We start from the raw sequence: 21,512 nt of genomic DNA, 5'->3' as shown, positions 1-21,512 counted from the left end.
CGCCTGTTCACTTAATGTCAAGGGGGAAAAGTTTTCGCACAGATTCAGTGCATTTTATCGAGCAATCCACAGCGCCGGGCGCCAGCACGCACAACGCACGCTGTATGCAACTCACAATGCGCAATTCATCAACGTGTTTTACGAACAAATGTTCTCGCTGAGCTGACCTTGCTCGGGCTGTAGGCGGGTTGTCGCCTAACTTCCGGTGGAAACTTCAGGGTGCCGCCTCCGGCTGTGATTCTCGCATCATCTACGTGACGGCGGAATCGTCTCTGGGCTTTATAGTTACGACCTTCGCTGTAACCAAAGAGAACGAGATAGAAAATAGAAAGAGAGATAGAAAAAAAAAAAAACGTTAGGCGAATAGACTGCTTTGGAGAATGAATATATGGAGGTCATTCCAAACGTCCGCTTTCAGCATGAATAAAATATTGCGGTTTAATATGACACTATGTCGTAGCAGGATACGTCTGAGCTATTTGGTATTTTATACGTCCACCTTTTTTCCCTTCTGTCTTTGTTTATTGATTTTCTTATTCGTTTCCATAGTCACTGGAAATTACTTTTTGATAATTGGGAAAGCCGTGCCTTTGGTGACCTATTTTACAAGGATCTTATCCTTTAAACGACAACAACAACAACAACGACAACAACAACAACAACACAGCTCTGGGCCAGCTTAGTTTCAAAGATTGTTCTTACAAAACTCGAGTTGCGATTGTTTTTTGTGTTTTTTCCCCCAAAAACCTGCAGGTCCTCCTTGAATTGAGTGCGTAAACCGTTGCATCAATACATGTAAGTGTGACGTCATAGACTTCACGACATGTTTGAGAATTTGTGCTGGTAATTCTTGTGCTGGACCTAAGAGTTGCCATAAAAGTTGTTGGCTTGGATCTCTGTCTTTCGACGTCGGGAAACAGTTCACTTTTGGCGAGGGGCCGATGCCCATCGTTGTGACCTCACGGGTAAATGGCGCGGGAAATTTAACGTCATGTATAGCCGCCCGTGTTTCCTTCTGACGTCTTTTGAGTCCTAGCCAAGACGGCGACGCGATTATCTGACTGACTGACTTATCGTTCTGCGTGCCGGTGTCACCGCTCCTTAGACCTATGGAGGGCTCGTGGTTATCACGGCAAATGTGACCGCCAATAAGGAACCTCGGTGGCCATATTGTTCTGCTAATGAGCAAGAAGTCACTGGTGCTGTTCCTAACCGTGGCGCCAGCAGTCCGATGATTCTGCAATGCAAGGATAAAAAGGGAAACACACACACACGCACACGCGTGCACACGCACGCACGCGCACACACACAAACACACACACACACGGGAAGGTGCTGGCATAGCGAAGTATGAGGTAGCGTCAGGTAACCTGGGGTCATGGAAAGTGGGGTCATTGAAGGACATAAAACTCAACTAAATACACTCAATCAATCACTGACTCACTTTTTAAGAAGCTAGCTGACACCGCAAATAGCTGCACTTACATCTGCGCGGTAGCCACCGGATGACCACCACGCGGGTTTAGCATCGCTAAATCTACTATAAGCACGCTGGAGTGACACAATTAGGAACAATGGTACCGCGCTGGAATAATGTGCTCGGCAATCAATCAAAACCACTTTATTGACTGGAAAGCAGCTGGGCAACAGACTTGATTCGAGTTTGTTGATTAGCATAGATACAGGAAACAACTGTAAGTCCTTTGTCCCGCATGCATCCATCTTGTTACATGTCCTATGTGTATTCATGCTGGCATCACAAGGTTTCAATCCTGCCATGCGCACCGACTAGGGAGCATTCAACTATAGCGCTTAGGCGTGCGCATGTAGGAAGGCTCCCTATATATATAGCACAGACTTGCCCTGGCCCACTGTCCATTGTGGCTGTTTTCGACTAGGGAGTCTAAAGCACTGTATTAGGGGGTTGACAGCCTTTCTGAGTACAGGTAATGTGGGACGTGAAACTTCCCCAAAATTATGCGATGTGGGCCTAAAAAAATGGAGAAGACTAACTAGCAGACCACCTTGTTCGCAATCGTTGGAGACGTGAAAATAACCAATTTTTGTTTTTCGATACCTTGGCCTCAGCCGCCAAGGACATACAGCGTATGTGAGCGCAGTACAAACACCACACGGTTACGTTATAGTTCAACAGGCTAGTAAGCCGTCTTTACTAACACACACTTCGAAAAGCGCGCAGTGTACTAAGAGCACACCACCATGCTCGCTACATACAACTTGTCGCGTTTTATATGTTTCGCGTGACATGCAAGTGAAAAGAAATAAATTTTATATGTTAAAATAAAAGGAAAAGACGGCATTTATATTGAAGGTGTATGCAGGCTACTTGTGCGCATTGCTATAAATCTAATTTAAATAAATTGATTAAATAACGCGGCAACATGTGCAAGAATGCGCCGAGACTTCTAGCGAGATTAGAGACCAAAATGGCTGCTTGCCAAATTTGGTGACAAATAGCAGTTGAAATTCTGGTGCTGTCATCATCCTAAAACAGTGCTTGCAATAGGCTCCCTATTGAAGCGAAAGCTTCATTACGCTACCTCGGGCAGCCGTCGGCGACTCAGCAGTTTTTACCTTGAGAGCTAGAGGTCCAACCACAAGAGAGCATAGTCCGACGTTATCGGCACGCCGGCGAGCGTCATCAGACGCCGGGCGCGTCGGAGCGCATTGGCCGTGCGTCCGGTTACGTTGGCGGCGCCAGTACGTCGAACCATCGGTCGAACTATAGCCGCTGTTGTTCTCGCCAACGCGACATAACGTGTGCGCGCGTTCACGCAACGTCGGACTATATTTAGGCCTTTACGGAGCCCTGAAAGGAGACATTGCCGCCGTCGCCCGAGTAGAGTTGGGCCCGGCTGCGAGTTGCAACCAAGTCTCACTACTTTACTGATCACCGCAGTGTCTTCGTAGGCATAAAAAAATGTTGAATCAACACTGTACCATTGAAAACATGTCTGTATATTGTCACGAGCAATATCATTGCCAAACCACACCTCGGCCACAGCTCGACAATGGGCCTAGCCAGGGCAGTGAAGCTTTCGCTATCAATCAGGGTTAACCACAAAGCTAAACCACACCATTTTTTTTACCATCCCAATATAAAACATTCGGGCTTCCTAAGTGCAAGACACTCACAGGGCCACCTACTCTCGGCCACTTGCTCGGATGACCAGCTCTGGCTGGTGGACCGCGCCTGCCTAGAGAGGTCGGCCAGGGGGCTTCCGGACATCTAGGGGCCCAACCACATTTAAATAGATCAAATCAAGTTTTATTCATCCATCCATCTCGGCACTATATCGATATGCGTGGGCCGATGCCACCGTAAAATAACTGGACAATGATACACTAGAAAAGCCATTACGTCATTAGTTTTCAATTACTTAACGTTTTTGTCGGTTAACAGGCATGCACTCCGAGCGAAATGCATAATCATTATTTTAATTAACCGATGGTGTGTCTGAAGTTGATACACATATTTTGAAAAGACCTTTCGGGCGTTCAGAACCACTCTGATGGATCTGAAAATAGGGATATCGGTAACATGTTCGAATTTAAACTGTTCACAGTTCAGTAGCCAGTTTGTCCAAAGAGTGAACTCTCTAATGTGGGAGGCGTTGCTCCCGCAAAAAAATGTACATGGCTCTTATTCCTTCCTCATTCTATGAAAAATGTTTACTCGGCACTCTTACTAGCAAGACCGTTAATTTCGTGGTGTAGGCAAAACCGCCCGCTTTCTGGAAGGCTGGTTCACACCCCTTCAGCACGCGTCACCAGCACGTTTCACTAGCGGGCCGCATCCAATGTTGGACTTCGTCGGACGCAAATTGGATTCGATTTTGGATTCCATTTTGCATTCTTATTCGCTCCCTTTGTATAGCTTATTCCTCATTGCAGGCGTGTGAACGCGTTTAACCACGGCCGCTGGATAACAAAAAACACCTTTTAGGGGCGAAGCTCCTTAGGGTGTGGGTCGGTCCCTCCTCTGTGGTATGTAGTAGTAGTAGTAGTCGTCGTCGTCGTAGTAGGTAGCTACGTCTACTTTTATGAAAAAAAAAAATTCTGAAAGTTGTGTCCGTAGCGTGGAATCGAACCAGGGACCCTCGCTTCCGAACGCGCGGCGCTAGCCACTACGCCACGAAGCGCACATGGACACACGCACCACGATGACAATAAATACCCAACATTAACGAAAGACTGCGCGTTTCTAACGCGTTTGTGCTAGCGCGTTACGGCCCGTGTAAGAAGCTGGTGTAAGACGCTGTGGCCTCTCCGCCTTACCCCCGTATTCATAAACGCTCCTCGACTTGAACTTGACTTGCCACCGCCTTGGCCAGCGCGTTCGAAACGCGTTGAAGGCGGTGGCAAGTCAAGTTCAAGTCGAGGAGCGTTTATGAATACGGGGTTTATACTCTCTCAGCAGTCATGTGATGGCGTCGGCAAACGCGGTGCACGTTCCGGCATGTGTAAATGGCTGCGTAAAGCCCGTTTCACATGGTGCGATTTTGTCTGCGAATTCACACGTGCGAATTTGCAGCTGCGGAAAATAGGCCGCCGGACCCTTCGTGCGTGCGTTTTTTTGATGTTCGGCGTGTTGAACTTCTCTGCGAAAAACGCAGATGCGGTGGTAGCCACTGTAGCGGTGGAAACAGACGACCAATAGGAGGCGGCTCGCTCATACGTAATCGCCAGTCAGAATGCCTAACGAGTATGCGAAAAACGCAGCTGCCGTCGATCCATGTGAAACGGGATTGCGAATTTCGCATCTGCGAAATTCGCAGCTGCGAAAAACGCACTGCAAAATCGCACCATGTGAAACGGGCTTAAGACGCTGTGGCCTCTCCCCTTTACTAGAGAGTACTGCACGTTTCTAACGCGTTTGTGCTAGCGTCCCCTTAAGCGGGAGATGGTGCAATTATAATGAAGGGCGCTGTTACAAAATAGGAATGACGTCAAATATGGCGCGTGTCATTGGTGGAAGTCAATCGTTCGATTTAGTGCGGCGAGACTGTGCGAATTACACGGAAGATTCACGGTTTACCGATGATTCCCTCCGGAGCTTCGCCCACTCATCATAATTCACCCCGTGGATATGCGGTGTTTTTTTTTTTTTTATCCAGCGGCCACGGTTTAACAGACGTGGACGAAAAAAAGCACTAGGATCACGTAGCGCAATCGATGCTCAACCAACTCGCCCCAACTATCTGTGCTGACCAATAATGTAATGCCCGAGAACCTGCATGCTAATTTCTTCCGTTACATTTACTAATGCTTCACAAAGAGACAATATTTTTTTTTTCATTTTGGTGCCACAGTGGAAGGAGGTACAATACAGTCGATCCCGATCACGACGAAACTAGCCTGTAACGAACTTAATCAAGCTCTTGTGATGTCTTCGTTATGTATGGATTTTTTTAACGTCCAGTGGAGAAAAGAAGCAAGCCAGGAATAGGGAGCCTACATGCAAGCGCCGTTTTATGTATAGGCTCCCTATAGCCAGGAATTGATTTCATTGGAAAGAAAACTACGCGTACTGTAGTAGGCAGCAAATATTCAGCTGTGCCTTGAACTATTTCTCAACGAAACAAATAATGGCGTTCTCGACGCGCGAGGTTGTGTAGACTCCACTTCTCCTCAATATTTGTCGGGAGGAATACACTGTAAAATAATTTACACCCTTAAACTGAATAAGGATGTAAATGTGTCTATAACTCGCACCCATACACCCAAAGAGAGGGTACAAGAGTGAGTTATAGACCGATTTACGCCCTTATTCAGTTTTAAGGGTGTCAATGATTTTACAGTGTACCGGCGCAGCGCATCCACAGTTGGGCGAGGCAACTCCTCACCTTCAAGGGCTTGACTGTATAAGTCACCGGCAGCAACCCCGACCACGTCAGCGACGATTTCGGCGTCTGAGGGGATTCGTCCAGCAAGTCCAGCGAGTCGTAACCTTCAAATATTTAGTAATTCTGCGACGGGGCCTAGTTGGTGAAACACCAAGGCTAGACACGCTGCTTAAGGCGTAACAAAGGACTTGTTAGGACGACTTCTTGTCTGCCTTTTTTTTTTTTTTCTTGTCGCCCGTAACCGAGTCATTTGTTACGCCTCAAGCAGCGAGTCTATAGCCATGATGACCTTTATAAATCCTTCCCGACACGGCACGTAAGCTGCTTTATGGCGTTGGCAGCGGAAGCCCCTAACTGAATGTATATATACGACGTATACAATGACCAGTTCGTTACGGGGGAGTTATCTTACGTGGGTATAGGTCTGCAAGTTTCGCGCGTTCGATGTAGCGAATCTTTCGCGTTATCCGGGTTTGTTATATTCGGGTTCGACCCTGATTTTTTTGCGCGGCAAAATGCCTTGAAATGCTGCTGCTGCTGCTGCTGCTTAGTATGGGCATATACCAAGAACAACGTCAGCGGCGACAGAACCCCCACGAAGTGCACTCTTTGGCTTTTGGTGGAGTCTTCACAGAAATCAGCACGGAGAAGCTATACCCGAAGGCCGTTTTAAACTCCCCGCCGGTTGTCTTGCCGCCCGCCCACTACTGATGATGTTCATTTCAACGCCAGCAATTTATTACAGGCTTTAAGACTTTACTGCGCACGGTCTAAGACACTTAGTGCCTCTTGCAGATGTGTTTGCGAGGCCATGCAACACATATCTTTATTTATTACCCTTCTATAGATGATGAAAAACGTTCTTTTCAATGACAGAGCGTTGACGAATATATATAAATACACAGAATTCACCCAGCGTTGGCTTGTTCACCCACTAATAGAGAACGTGGGCTGGGATTAGACCGTCGTGAGACGGGTTAGTTTCACCCCTACTGATGACCGATCGTTGCGATAGTAATTCTGCCCAGTACGAGAGGAACCACAGATTCGGACACTTGGTTCGCTTGCTTGGTCGAGAGACCAGTGTTGCGAAGGTACCATCCGTGGGATTACGACTGAACGCCTCCAAGTCAGAATCCCGCCTAAGCACCGCAACGATATCGTGTGCACTGGCGGTGAAAGCGGGTAAGATTAGTGCCGGGTCATTTACCGGCTCGATGACGCCAAGTAAACCCAGAGAGCGCTACACCGGAGGCCGAGTGTTGTCGAGGCCACTGGTCGCTCTCTGGAGCTATGGCAAGCTTGAATCACTGCAGTGTCAAATCATCTGAAGACGACCTAACGAAGGCTATGCTCTTACCAACTGATCTACCACGGCGCCGTTTTCTCATCCGCTTTCTGGGGTATTTATGTTTATCTAAAGAACTAACCTTGGAAGTGCTAGCGCGAGCGCCACCACTCAGATAGATAGATAGATAGATAGATAGATAGATAGATAGATAGATAGATAGATAGATAGATAGATAGATAGATAGATAGATAGATAGATAGATAGATAGATAGATAGATAGATAGATAGATAGATAGATAGATAGATAGATAGATAGATAGATAGATAGATAGAATAGATAGATAGATAGATAGATAGATAGATAGATAGATAGATAGATAGATAGATAGATAGATAGATGAAAACTGGAGCACTTTGCTGGTGGGTATGACTTGGCATGGTACTCCAAGTGAATGCGACTACAAATGAAATAATACACCACAGGACATGTGAACAGTCGCATCACACACACAAAACATACTACGTATATACATGCACAACACAGAGAATTGAAGGATCTCGTTGAGACCAGTGGTTCGCTGAAAAGATAAAAGCTCCTTCGTAGCGCCAGACGAAACTGCAGGTGGCCCTATAGTCCATGGTTCACGTACGTGTTGTAACTCAAGTCGCGATTATTGAGGTGCATTCACTGCAGGACGTTATAGGGCGGTCCTTTGGAGTGCGAAGAAGTTGCGATGGCAGATTAAGGCGGGCTATGCCCTCCCGTAACATAGCACGCACGGCACGAGACTTGACAGGCGTGATCGTGCACCGTACTCGCCTGAGCGTTGCTGACATACAAAATACTTATTGCGCAAAATTAAGCGGATGTAGCAGTAAATGAGTTCTTCGATCGCCAGTGGCATCGGTGAAGTCTGCTAATATTTTTTTTTCTCTGGCTTTCCCACTGACTTGCAGCTCTTTCAGCCTACGGCTGTGAACCGGCACTTCCAATTCTGGGCCGTCACGCAAGCCTTGTGCGGAATCGTCGCGGGTGTGAGTCCTGCGGCGGAGGCGTCACGACCGAATGGAGCACAGCGGGACCGCGCTGTCACCGCCACGCTGTCACCACAGCTCGCGACCTTTGTCGCGCCGCACGCCTCTCCTTTGTTTGCGTCGATTAAACGGTATCGACTTTCGATGTGCATTGTGTTGTCACCCTGCTGCCTCGGAACCGCTCTATCTCGAGAACTCTGTGCGCTGCGTGCAGTGCAAGCCGTGAGTCACGTTAGCCAACCTCAAAACAGAACCTGAATAAGCGCTCCATTAATATGGTCGCCTATGAGGGCTTTTCGGGCGACGCCGACTGAAGTTTCACGGAAGGATTAGTGGAGCACAATGGGCGAGAGCCACCTCACTTCTCGGCAACACGCAGCTGGCCTCTCGTTATCGAGTGCGTGGAACGTGTCCTATAGCGTTCGCTCCACTGCGCCGAATTGGTGGGACGCAGTGCAGACGTGACAGCGGGCGGCGACGTGATCCCGTTGCGACACGATCGCTGTGTGAACTGCAAAGGTCGGCGCAGCGCTCTGAAAACCTAAGGTCACGTTGGCGCCCTTGACTTGCAAAGACGTTGACGGAGCAGGAGTATGCTTATTGCGATGGCTTTCAGTCCGCAAAGACCACCGCAGACATCCGTTACATAAAATTATTTTTGATAGTCTGTGCACTGTATGTAGGCTTTATATAAAAATGAGTTTATGTACATTTTATATTTTAAATAAAACTAAGTAAAACTCAGTTTTCCGCCTTATTGCGTAATTTCGACAATCGCTGGCAGAGATTTTGTCAAAATTCATCAATCTAGCTTGGTCTGAAAATACTCTCTTGGGACCTTGACCGGTACATTGTTGTCGGCGTGGTATTCTAAATATACTATCAAATTCTTGCATGGTAGCGGACTGGATTTGATACTTTGAAGTGTTCTCGCTATTCATGTTCATTCACCACCATTTTCGTCCTCATCCTCAACACCTCCCTGTATCTTTTTTCTTGGTTCTCCCATTTCCCTTCCCCAATGTTGAGTAGCAGCTCAGAAGTTTGATGCAGGCCAATCTCTCATCTTTTTATATAACAATAATTGTCCCTCTCTGAACACTCTCACTTTTGGGCGTAGAAAGCGTACATGTCACAGCCAGATGTCATTAAACAAGTGCAAATTTTCTTTTTGCTGTGATCCACAGATTTGGGGAGGTTGTGTCTGAAGATAGTCTATAGACAACAACTGTCAAAAAGTACAATTCCTTGAGTCTATTGGCTTTCTATATAGCGATTATATAGTCTTTATTGTAAAGCCGTATGAGATAAACTTACTGCCTGCCATTTTTCTTTTTGTGAGGGACTGCAGGCTCCTGTTACGTTGGTAAAACGTTTCTGTAGTTGCGAGGAGAGTAAACGATGCACCAGTAAGGCTTATATGGAAAGAAAAAAAAAAGATAGGTATGATAACTTTGATTTTCGTTTACTCGCACACTACAGGCTGTCAAGCGCTCGCTATTCACGATGTTGTGATATTCGGCATTTCAGTATCGGTTATATATCCATGTTAATTGATAAATTTTATTCGGCTGCTTAATAAGTAAGAAGAAGCGACAATAGGCGAAGCATAACACCGGTGAAGTGCTGTTCAATATGAGAGCGACATCGTCTGGATGTCGGCGCGGTCTTCTTCCACGAGGATGTGCCGGCAATGGTGACGTCTTTATCTACAAGCAAACCTGACGCTCGTCTGTTTGAACTCCCTGCCTTTCCACTCCTTCGATGTTGTTAATTTCTGGAGTTGTTACCTCCAGAAATGCTCATTTGTCACTGCTTATGCTCATTTGTCACTGAAAATAGTGGTTCTCACCTTTCATGTACACGTCGTTCCCTATTACCCTCCAACTTAAGCTTAATGAGACTGGTCTAGGAGCCTGGTCAAAGAGAATTAGTTAGCACCAAAATGGCTGATAGCCTGCCGAGAGCGGCCCTTAGTGGTCGTGTCCTCCTGCGTCAGCTTACATGATTACTACTATAGGCCCAAGAGGCGTGCTATTATGCGAGACTCTTTGATCTTTGAACTCATCTTTAGCAAAGATATCTTACTATCGACATCTCCTATTCCCTTGGAATAGACAATTCTGTCGCACTAGAAGAGTGCAGGTTGTTTTCACTAAACTGCGTTGTCGAGTACCTGCCTGAAACATTTATCTTCATAGAGCTGGTCTTACGCACTTCACTCCCGTGCCCATAACGTAGTGAAGATGAGGCGACAAATCACCATTTCTTATTCTTGTCGCCTTTTCTTATCGGTACAGAAAATTATTGTAGAAGCACAGTTTCAGCGTTATGTGATGAATATTTCCAGTCTTAACGTTCTTTCTTTGAGAACCTTCTCTATGGAACACTATCATGTGGATATTTGGGCAGCCATTGAGAAAACTCTATTTGATTCAAAATGATTCTCCATTAGTGTCTTTTTATTTTAGACTTGAGTATTCCACTTGTAATTCCATCCGGTTCCTGACCAAACCCTCCTAGTGGGAATATGACCCATATTTAGAGGGAAACCAACCAACCAACGTAGGATGATTGATAAAAAATTAAATGTCAACCTAAGTGTGTTTGTCGGCACCTGACTAGATACCTGCGTGCTCAGAATCGAATTCTAGTTAGGTTAAGTCATTTTCTTCGTTTTTTGTAATGAAATGCCACAACCAAAGGCTGTGATAAGAATCTTTCTGTGCTTAAGCTGGTGTTTACACGGCCCGCAACACGCAAATTATGTGCACCACGATGGCACGACCATTACCTGCGCAGCCCATGAACTAAGAGGCCTTCCTGTCATGACTTCCCAGACCACATTCTCGTCCATGTAAATGACACTCATATGCGGGAAACTGGAAGTCGGGATGTCATGATACACAGATGGTCATACGAGCAAAGGGCCTTGGGCTCATCAGCGTGACGTAGCAAATCGGATCCGAGACGTAGTATTAGAGAGCTGACAAACCACAAAAGCAAGCAGGGACGCAACGTTGGCCCAGTAGCGTGACTCAACAATAAATAAATTCATTCATTCATTAAAAGAATTTACCGAGGGCGAGTCACTTATGGGTACCCTGAATCTAAGCGGTTGGATCGTCATCAAAGTTGTCCCTTAACGCTGAACAACGTCTGGCAAGCATATATCAAGGTCGGTTCCCTCTCTTGCACAGATGAGCCAGCTCATTAGGCTAACGAGAGGAACGTTAGCCGCGGACATTTGAAGTCGACGTAAGATCACTGGTGGGACGCCATCAAGGTGGAAGTGGTGTCGGATGAAAGCACCTCAAACTCCAATTGTGGGGACATGTTCGCGAACATCGCATTCCAGTAAACAGTGCGGTTGTGCCGTCAACTTCTGCGAGTCGGTGGTGTCGTTGACATACCGTATAAGTCTCCACTCATCCGAATCCGAACGGTTTCTGGAATTAGATCGGCTCCGGTCGTTCTGTCGTTTGGCATATATGTCACAACTGGCGCTCCTCAAATTTCGCAGCCTAAGTCGCTGGACTGTAAGGGCTGGACTGCGCGATATTGACTAATAAGATTGATTAAACTCTTCTAACTTTGAATGAACCATAGGGGCCTTTTCATCCGGTGATTCGCTGGCATAGTAACGTCCGCGTTCTTACTGAAAAGTAAACTGTGGGTACCGACGTGCTCGCGGAACTGCTCCTACGAGATTTTTTCGCCGCACCGTGTGGTACTGAGTCAGCAATTTCAGATTAGGAATTTCAGATGGCCCACAGCGCAATGTGTCGTCCTCCAAGTTGTTATGACTCTTTGAATGTATGGTCTTGTCTTCCGGAAACGTATACCTTACTTAAACAACTGTGGCTTGGTACTGTTACAACGAGCAAATGCGCCAGAATTTTACACGCAGGCGTAGATGGTAGAGAGAGAGAGAGAGAGAGAGAGAGCGAAAGCTCTGTGTTAAAAAGTCGTAGATGCGAACGCACTAACACCCAAAAAAGTATATTTGACGCGGGTCATTCACTATCGCTGCTATTGCGATAGCTCATATAAGCTTCGCGTCATTTAGGTACGAACGCTTCTTTGGATTTTCGTTTTTTTGTGTGTGTGTAACAACGGAGCTGTTTAAGCCGGCCGATCGTCCGTTAGTCGTCCACAAAAAATGTGGGCCGATCCTGGCGGTAGTGCAGAAAGGGTCCAAGCGCAATGGCACATACACCTGTGAACTAGCGAAGCTGAGCCTAGCTAAGTCTAGATCAGCATGGTTGGGACTACTTAAGCTTAGGCAGTCATCGATAGCCAATCAATATCCAATCAATAGCTAATCGATCATCGATCAATAATCAATACATTCTGGAAAATGATGGGGATGACTTGGTATTTCTTAGCCTAGCCCAAACACGTGGCCAATACCTTGCGATAGCCAGTCGATAGCCAATTAATAGCTAATTGATAATCGATCAATAATCAATAAATTCCGGAAAATACTGGGGATGACTTCGTAGTGCTTAGCCTAGCCCAAATGCCAGGACTAGCTAGGTGCCCATCAGCTCCGCTGTCTTTTTAGCATAGCGCCTCCAGTGCAAGCTACGGTAATTTTTTTTTAGGTGCGAAGCACATTATGCACCCGGGCTATCGGGGTCTCCCGTCGTAGTCACGGTAAGCAAGCGGCTCGTGGTCGCGCTCGGCACGCGCTCGTGCCACTTCTCCCGCGTTCGTCGTCGTCGTCTTCCACAGCTAGTTGTGTTGCCACTCATCATTCCAGCGTAGAATTTCACTTCTCTTCTGTCGTCGTAATAGGGAGGCCGCGTTTACGGGATTACGAGTCATTGCTTAAGGCAGTATGAGCCCATTAAGCGGTGCATCACTGCATGCTTCGCACCTACCAGGTTTCACGTTAGTGAAGCTGCGTTGCGCTCAATGGGTCATTTGACACTTACGCATAAAATTTAATTCGCCGCTCAAATCAAGCCTACAACTTAACTCGTCTTTCTTTCTTTTTTTTTTTGTGCACAGCAGGCCAGTCGTTAGCGTCGTCTTCTTTAGCGGCGAGCTCTGCCTTATTGCGCTCGTCCGTGTCTCTTCTTGTGTCGTCTGTTTGGCGCTTTAATACTTCAGTAACATGCACCAACTAGCCAAAAAAAAAAAAAAAAAACTTCCGCTTGCTGCCTTATTCATTGTGTAGAGCGCCATAACCATATGTGACAAAGTCACGTTCCCTCTGACTTGTGACTATAACCTGGTAAGCAGAATTTTCACCCAGGGCGCTTCAAGTGTCGAAACTTAGCAGAGTTTCTGCAACAGAAAGCATCCAAACGAAACCATGCTGCACATCGTGCGCTGGAGCCGCATCTGTGTTCACATTGTTCTGACATACATTCATGCAATGCTCAATATTACTCTGGCATCTTGCGCGCGTTTCATTAAAATATTTCACCAGCAATGACGCATTGTTAAAGCGGAAGCAGCAGTGATTTCTACTTTCGCTAGTACCGCACGGCTTTTAATTTAGTCTCTGCAATACCCGGCACCCCCCCCCCCCCCCCAAAAAAAAAAAAAAAAAAAAAACGTACCCAGGATGCCAGAACGAAATTCATCTGTCGGACGTCGCAGCGGCTTTTAACGTAGGCACTCACTACGGTGAGGGGGCCGTGATAATAGTCTATGCAATATTAAAGACGATAGTCTTTCTTGGGGAACTTAAACGCTGAAAATTTGGTCTGTCTGTCTGTCTGTCTGTTTGTCTGCCTGTCACCCAATTCAGCCACCCGGCCAAAGTTGGACCACTTGCTTACCGCCCACACTACTTAAACTGGTACGGCTGTTCATACTTGTGAACGTTATCGATCACAAAGTAAATATTACGCATATCTGAAGCGCAACATCACTAGGTAAGTATTAGGAGGTGTGTTCCTTTAATAGAAAATACATAGATACGTAACTCTAAAGACCCTAGTTTCTTAAGCTGCGCTGAAAATGCCATGCTATGCGCGCCGACGAACGACGTTCCCCGACTGCGCGCCGACGAGCGCCCTCTGCCATGGAGGAAGGAAACCCTCTGCACAAGCTCAGGTTTCCCGATGTATTGCCAAATGGCGTCCATGTCTCACGCAGCGCCTCCTCAATTTTATCAATGCCAGCCAGATGCGGCCGATTCAACATAAAGGAAGCGCTGTCTGAGGCAGGGCAAAACATAAATGACCGCTTGATGAAATAATGCGGTAAAATGAAATCTGCTCAAACAAACCTTCATGCCAGGATGGAAATGGTACGAGAACAGCATCACGGGTGGCCGCGGATCAGACCAGCACTCATGTAGTACGGCCGGCAGAAGACTATCGTCTTTCTACGACATTTGCAGCGAAGCACGCAGATACGCGGCAAATTTTTTCACGGGCTCCCTGACTGCTAATTTGAGCCCCCCCCCCCCCCCCCCCTTTTCTTTTTTTTTCCTCTTGTGCCTTTCTGGCGAAGTTTAGTCTGCTGCGAGGGTGGAAATGTGGGCCTGTGGGTTGATTGTCATGGAATGGCCTGCTGTGTAGAGCCACGAAAACAAGGACACAAGAAGAACGGAAACACAGACAAGCCTTCTACAGTGTGCTGCTAGCGGTTGCTGGTATAGACCCTACGTTTACCGTCGTTTACAGTGAGATTGGGACAGATGAATGTGTGATTGACAGGAAAAGTGAACAGCCCGAACGGATGACGCCACAACGCTGAGCAATACCAGAGGCCAGTGGTATCGCTTTTTCTGACCTTCGCACGATGGTGTTGCTCAGTATTCAAGTTTTGAGAAGAGCATCAACAAGCCAAGAGAGCAAGGGCTTCTTTTACTTTATTAATGAGTCTGACATGCTTTTTTTACCTGTAAAAAAGTTTGAGAAGTTCTTGGAGAGGGTGGAATTTTGCAAAGAGCGGTTTCTTTCTTCTTCTTCTTCTTTTTTTTTGTACACTGAAAAGCAGAGCAACTCAAAGATCGTAAAAGATTGAGCTAAGTAGGCTCTAGCCAATGTTGGTTTTCCTGTGGAAATTTTTACCGTCCTGCAAGCCCACAACACTGTGCAAATGAGGAAACAAGTACGTATGCCAGCGTCCCTCTTTCCTTCCGATAACCGTGCCGTCTCTACTGGTCACTGCGTGATGGATAATGTTTTGACGGAAAAAGGACAAAGGCGTGCAAGGAAGACAGACACTCGACTCCAATGAACCGGTAACACGGGGAAAGCGAGTCAGACCACTCTATCTTGGCCCAGTTGACACTACTCGGCTCGATGCTGTCCCGCTCGAGTACATCTGCCATTCAGGGGTGTGTGTATGCCTGAAAGGCGCCAAACTGAATGGTGCCAAAGTGCCTGCTGTGCCTATGTCAAAGCACAGGCACTGCTTTTCAGCCTGGACACGTACACCACCCACTGGCACTCCCCTTCACATTCAGAGATTAAATCGGGACAAGCACGAGCACCTGATGGCGTACGAGCCGCAGCTCCCGTCCTCCCGGGCTCAATCAATCTCCCCCGTCACAAATCAGTGTCAACCTGGTCATTAATTAGGTCGGTGCATTCAAAAAGCTCACCGGATGCGCTAAAACGAAGTGCGTATCCTAGTTCATATTCATTAACGTCGTGCAAGACCGCGTTAAGAGTACCACCACACAGTCATCGGGATTTCGCTGACGTGTCGCGCAGGACGTCAGTGAGTTTGATGACCGCGCGATTAGCGACAACTACCAACTGAGGGCTGACCTGCCCCCCATCCCCCGTCTTTTGAAGTCACCTTTCTCTGTGCTCTATGGGTTACGCAAAACCGCCGCTTTCTCCCTTTCTCTCCCCCCTCTCAACTGCCCTCACATCTCTCCGCTTTGTCCGCCAACCGCCTCCCGCCAAATCCCCCCTACTCTGCTCTATCCCGCTTCGTCAATACCCTGCAGCGCCATGGATTCTAGCTCATGGCTCAAGGTAATCATGGAGCCGAATTCACGCATCGGGAAAGCCCATGATTGGCTGGTGCCTCGGTTGTTGACATTTTGTAAAGATCGTACAGACTAATCGCAAACACTATTTAAGCGAGAAAATCAAAATCGTGCATCTGGTCACTCGTTGGCCACGGAGCCACCCCTCCGCTACACACTGCGCGGTACTCCTGAGCGCAACTACATGACGCGCCCAATGGCTTGCCTGGCTCCCTCTCCGGCAGATGGCGTCGGCTCCCGAGTCCCTTTAAAAGCCACCTGGAAATGGAGAGCGCGCGCCACACGATGGAAAGAGAGAGAGAAACAAAGAAGGAGAGAAAGAGAGAGAGTTGGGCCATAGTTGTAGTCGACGTCGTCGTCAAAGGCAAGCGCTCGCGCGGGGCGAGAGCTTTGTGTCCCGTGCGCCCGGCGCGCGCCGTACGCGTCTCGTCGCGCTCGGCGGAGAGGGAGCCGTTGGAGGAGGACGGAGCGCCGACGACGCGTCGCGTCGCGCTCTCTCCCCGAAGCCAATACTCGCGCGGCAGGCGCGTGTAGCTGCTGCGCATTGACCGCCGTGCCGTGCGTGCGTGTGTGGCTCGCTTGCGCTCCTTGTTGCTTTGGTGACGCGTCGTCGTCGTAAGCGTGTGTGCGCGCTCGCGCGCGTGGTTCGTGCGGTTGGGACGCCCCGTGACAAGCGCGGCGGGCGGCCCGGTGCACCATGTGAGGCGAGCATGCGTCTCGCCTTCGGAGCTCTGCTATTCGTCGTCGCCCTGTGGTCGTCAACGTCGTCGTCGTTGAACGGACTGTCGTCAAAGCCAGGTGAGTTTGCTAGGAAAAAAAAAAAAATGTAACGCGGAAGAAACAGCGCACCGCGTTTCTCTGGCCGTCGTTGCGCAAACGGTGTGTTTTCGCTTCGGCTTCTCTTCCTCAGTTCCTGGAATCCCCCCCCCTCTCTCAATCTCGCTCTCTGACTCATATCTCGCAAGCGGCACTTGCGAGTTGGTGATCGTCTAGCGTGCGTTTTCTTTTTTTGTTTTCTATATTCTGTCCACTCTTCCTTTCTTCTCTCATCCCGCTTTTCCCACCCATACGGCGCGTTCGAGGGTGACCACCCACTGTGAGACGTGTGCTGCCTCCTTTCCCAAGAAACTGTAACTCAAGCATGGTGTGTGTGTTGTCAAATGTTTGGAAACTCTCGCAACCATCGAATCCACGGTGAGAGTCCCGAATACGCGCGCGAGCGCGCGGAACATAGGCTGGTCGCTTAAACACAGAGGGTTTGGCGCACGTCATCGTCGGGGACGCGCGCCAAACGTAGGGTAGCACACGAGACGCGATGACGGAAGGGAAAAGAAAAAAAGGTCCTTGGGACGTGGTTGGAGGCAATCGCGCTCCTCTGGTGACGACAGCGTGCTTCCCCGTCGTCAATCTCGAATCTCGGTGCTCGCTTGCAGGGGACACACACACCACTTCCGGTGCTGCGCTTGCGACGCTGTCTCGTGACACGCGTCGTGCGAGCCCGCCTTTCCACTGTATGCAGGAGCTCGGCTCAGCTTGCAGGCTGGGAGGGAGCAGAATCCCCCTTAGGGGATTGTTTTGCTGACAGGCACGCGGGCGGTTGGGTGATGCAGTCTTGCGCGCGCGCTCTTATATAACTCGAAATATATAGCGAGTCTGTATTCGAGGGCCGAAGCTGACTCATGGGTGCTGACGGTGCAGGCGGCCTGCATTCGCCAGCTTTTTCCTTTTGCTTAAACGTTTCCTTTTTTTTCTTTTTTTTTGTGCGCCGGGACAGATAGAGGAAAGCAAGAACGTGCAGAAGTGGGGGGTGGGCTCGAAGGTTAACATTTTGTTCGTTGTATTCTGGAGCAAAGGTTCTGTCGTGTCAGGACAGGCCAAGGTCGTCTGTCGCGCCTGCTATTCTTGCAAGATTGAAGACGCGCCAAAAGCAATGGGGATGACTGATGTATTCGACTTTAATGGTGTTCCTGTGACGATGGAAAGTTCGGGATTTGAGCGTTGACAGTGCGCGAGATACTCTGACATGCAGCGCATGTATATTTTGTGCTGCGAGGTTTCAAATGCTGTTTTGTGCTTCGCGGGCAACTATTTTTGAACAACCCTTGAAGGGCAATTTCTGTCGTCCCGCGAAAATTCTACCGTATTCACTGGGACCACTACAGCGCAATGTGTCCGCACTGTAACCTTCTGCGGCTTCGGAAAACGGATTAGTCGGTAATGCGTCTTGGCATTCTAGTTAGTGAGATTTGAAAGACACAATAACTAGGTTGAGAAGACGCAGCGGCAGTCTGCTTCTGTCCGTAGCACTCTCAAGGCGATAGCTAACTCACTTTATACAATTTCTCCTACTCTTCCTCTCCGTACTGGACCATAGAGCAAACTATGGTTACCTATTTCACCTGTTAATTACCTCCATCTGCCAAATATTCAGGGGCTGTTCATGTGTGCATCTTTAAATCTGCATTATGGTGCAGCCTTATCGCCTTCGATGCCAGACAGCAGTGCATTATGCCGGGGACGTACTGTGTGACGATCACTTCGGCGATACTATCGCCTTCGCGTGACGCATAGTGTTCAACCAGCCAATCAGCACGCCCCTGTTGGCGATACTATCGCAGAGGCGACACTATCGCCGAAAATGATCGTCGCAGAGTATATGTCCCAAGATCAGCCCTCAGGCCTGAAGCGAGAACAACGTTTTCGCTATATGCTCGACAACAGCCATGGGGTACATTTCGTGGACCGAAATGTTAAGATAACGCGTGATACTCCGAAATAAATTATCATCATCAAGATGAGCGTGAGCAGTGCAAAAGTTGCATTCTTGCTCTATTAAAACCGTTTCGCAGAGTTTCACAAAACGTTCAGTTAATCATTCAAGCCCAAATGTAATGGGCTGCGACAGTTTGGCGGATAACGTCTGTGGGGTGCACTTAAAGCACAGGTGTACGTGAACAATCCTGACACACTGCTTACGAGCTACAGACAGTCATTGCCCATCGCATATTTGCACCGATAACTCCAGCAGCCCTACGCCGAGTATTTAACAATATACAGCGTCGTGCGCAGACACATCTTCAAGCCGGTGGGGGCCATTTTCAGCATCTGCTTGAAGTGATCAAGTAAAACTTAAAATTTTAGTACCACCATTTCTACTCCACAGCTACTTTTCGTGCACCTCGTATTTCCTTCTTGGAAACGAACATCGGTGCATGAAATAGTTGCGCAGCGTTATCAACTCCTATATCTGTAGCGCACGGAAATCGACCGCTCTCTTCGTTGCCGTCGTATCATCTACTTTTTGGTGATATTGGTTTGATAAAAAAAAAAGGCGGTCTCCCGCTATGCAACGGCTTTGGAAACCGTACGGACGATAAGGGCAGGCGGCTGAAGGAATGCCGTCTCACCTATGCGCGCTAGCGGCAATGTCCGAGGCGCCCGGTCTTTTCCATTGTGTGACAGCACAATAACTCGTACAGAAAGGGCAATGCGTTTTTTTTTTCTTTTTTCTTTTTCCTCAGCTCCTCAACTCGGAACGCCTGCTGTCGTGGGACTCGGGCGCTGTTATTGTATACGACCCGGCGTGCGCCGTGTCTAGAGTTTGCCCCCCCCCCCCCCCCCCCCTTCCCCCTTCGGATGAGTGGACCCACGCTAGCGACCACAGTTTCTCCTAATGCGGGCGCGAATGCGGCCAAACATCCCTTGCAAAACATTCACGTGCATTCTGAAGAGTGGAAACAACGGGAAGTGGGATTATGCAGATTTGTATTGTAGGGATGGCAGACATAATATATGTCGTCGTGGCACCAGGATATGTCCTGTTTCGTGGACGGTGACGTGGTTAGACCGGCATCTATATTTTTGGATGCGATTTAAAAAATGAAAGAACTAAAGCATGTTGGTGAAGGTGCAAACGTCGAGCTCGGAGTGGTAAAGGTTAGGGCTGTACTATCCGGAGCCGGCTGGTTTTCGAGTTGGAGAGCTTTAGAAAAAGGTCGAAGGGCAATCGCCGTAGGTAGGGGAGTGTTTTAAAAAGTAGCAATTAAAAGTTGCTTAACGCGCCCGAAGTGTAGAATCGGTGACAATGTTCATGCGCAGGTCCCAAGCTCGTCTTAGTTCGTTTTGCAGGGAAGGTGGCTAACATGCGCTAGCTTTGGGGGCGCAATTTCTAAAACTATCTAGCACCTACGGTACTGCGCATCCTCAGAATTCAAACTCGTCTTGGATTATTTTTTCCTTTTAGGCATGGCAGACAGCTACTAATTTTGGGTCTGCGATGTATAATACTCTCTAATAACGAATGGCTGTCATTAATCATGTGAAGGAGCGTGCACAACGACTACAGTAAGCTATGAAGCAAATCATTTACGGAGTATATATATAAAACATTTACGAAGCACGCAAAGGAAAAAAAAAGTGTGGCTACCTGTGTGAACTGCGGGATTTCTTGTTTGGCAACGCACTGTCTAATCAGATGACCAGTGAGTTGAGAGTTGACTGTCCTATTCCTCGCTCTTTGTGCCGTTAGTCGGTCGCATGGATGCTAGTGAAGTCAAAACGGTCGAGGTCGTCGAGCAGGTCCAATAAACATTGCGCCATTTTGCTTGCCTACAGGTAAGCTTGATATTTATCATTGCAGCCCAACAATTAGCTTTGATGTAGCATGGAGAAACGTTGGTTGGCTTGACGTACACGCGATCGTAAACGCGTATACATGTAAGGTATACCGGGACTATCACCGAAGCATCTGTTCGACACTCTTTTGGGACCCACACGAATTCTGAAGGAGACACCAAATTATCTAAGTCTCGAAAGTGTATCAAAATCTCGATAGTACATCTAAAACTCGAAAATACATCTAAGTCTCGAAAGTACGTCATCTAAAGCGGTGCAGCAGCCCCAGTCCACGTAAAGCCATGGACTAAGGGTATTTTGCTTTCCAAATAAGGCACATTCGTATTATCGTCAGTGCATAGTGTTTGAAGAGAAGCAAGTAACACAGACAAGTTTCACCGTCTTAAACCTTTAGCTCTATGTAGCGCAACTTTGCAGCGTTGCGGCTATGTACATTCGAATACTCTACACCAAGGTCAGAATCCCATCTTTCTTTTCTCTTCCCATCGACTAAGCAAATGTTCGATAAATCAACAGCCTTGCCTTCCACGATTGCACACGTCGCACTCGGACCGCTCGCCCAAATTGCGGACTATTACGCATGCGCACTGTGGTCAATGAACCGGCATACCGGTTGCCGAAGTGGGCAATCTTCGAATTCGCGCCCAACGCCTCTGCAGTGCAAAGCAAAAGGACGAACACTGCAATTACATAGCATTAACCTTGCGGAGAGCGC

General features: G+C 48.0%; 2 protein-coding genes and 1 long non-coding RNA gene across 6 annotated transcripts in view; 2 read left to right on the top strand and 1 right to left on the bottom strand.

Annotated features, from left to right (window-relative positions):
- Positions 1 to 618, bottom strand: part of LOC125940953 (uncharacterized) — a 40,943-nt gene extending 40,325 nt beyond the window's left edge. Inside the window, exon 1 of the long non-coding RNA XR_007464112.1 lies at positions 168 to 618. This is a non-coding gene — a long non-coding RNA (uncharacterized LOC125940953). The remainder of the gene's footprint in view (positions 1 to 167) is intronic.
- LOC119431387 (calcium and integrin-binding protein 1) overlaps positions 1 to 8,338 on the top strand; it is a 71,486-nt gene extending 63,148 nt beyond the window's left edge. For all 3 annotated transcript variants that reach the window (XM_049657724.1, XM_037698872.2, XM_037698871.2), the window contains exon 7: positions 8,116 to 8,338. In XM_049657724.1, coding sequence (XP_049513681.1) covers positions 8,116 to 8,137 — 22 coding nt within the window. In that variant the 3' untranslated portion in view covers positions 8,138 to 8,338. The remainder of the gene's footprint in view (positions 1 to 8,115) is intronic.
- An 8,196-nt stretch (positions 8,339 to 16,534) lies between these two features.
- The window catches only part of LOC119431386 (uncharacterized), a 92,091-nt gene continuing 87,113 nt past the window's right edge, over positions 16,535 to 21,512 (top strand). Inside the window, exon 1 of one of the 2 annotated variants that reach the window (XM_049657201.1) lies at positions 16,535 to 16,960. Coding sequence is in view for 1 of the 2 variants with exons in the window: in XM_037698870.2 (XP_037554798.1) it covers positions 16,873 to 16,960 (88 nt within the window). In the remaining variant the exon portion in view is untranslated. The remainder of the gene's footprint in view (positions 16,961 to 21,512) is intronic. The other variant, XM_037698870.2, reaches the window with a different exon arrangement.

Source organism: Dermacentor silvarum, chromosome 10 (assembly GCF_013339745.2).
Source record: "Dermacentor silvarum isolate Dsil-2018 chromosome 10, BIME_Dsil_1.4, whole genome shotgun sequence".
Lineage (NCBI taxonomy): Eukaryota > Metazoa > Arthropoda > Arachnida > Ixodida > Ixodidae > Dermacentor > Dermacentor silvarum.
The sequence above is the reverse complement of the archived record's forward strand: the minus strand, read 5'-3'. Positions and strand labels throughout refer to the sequence as shown.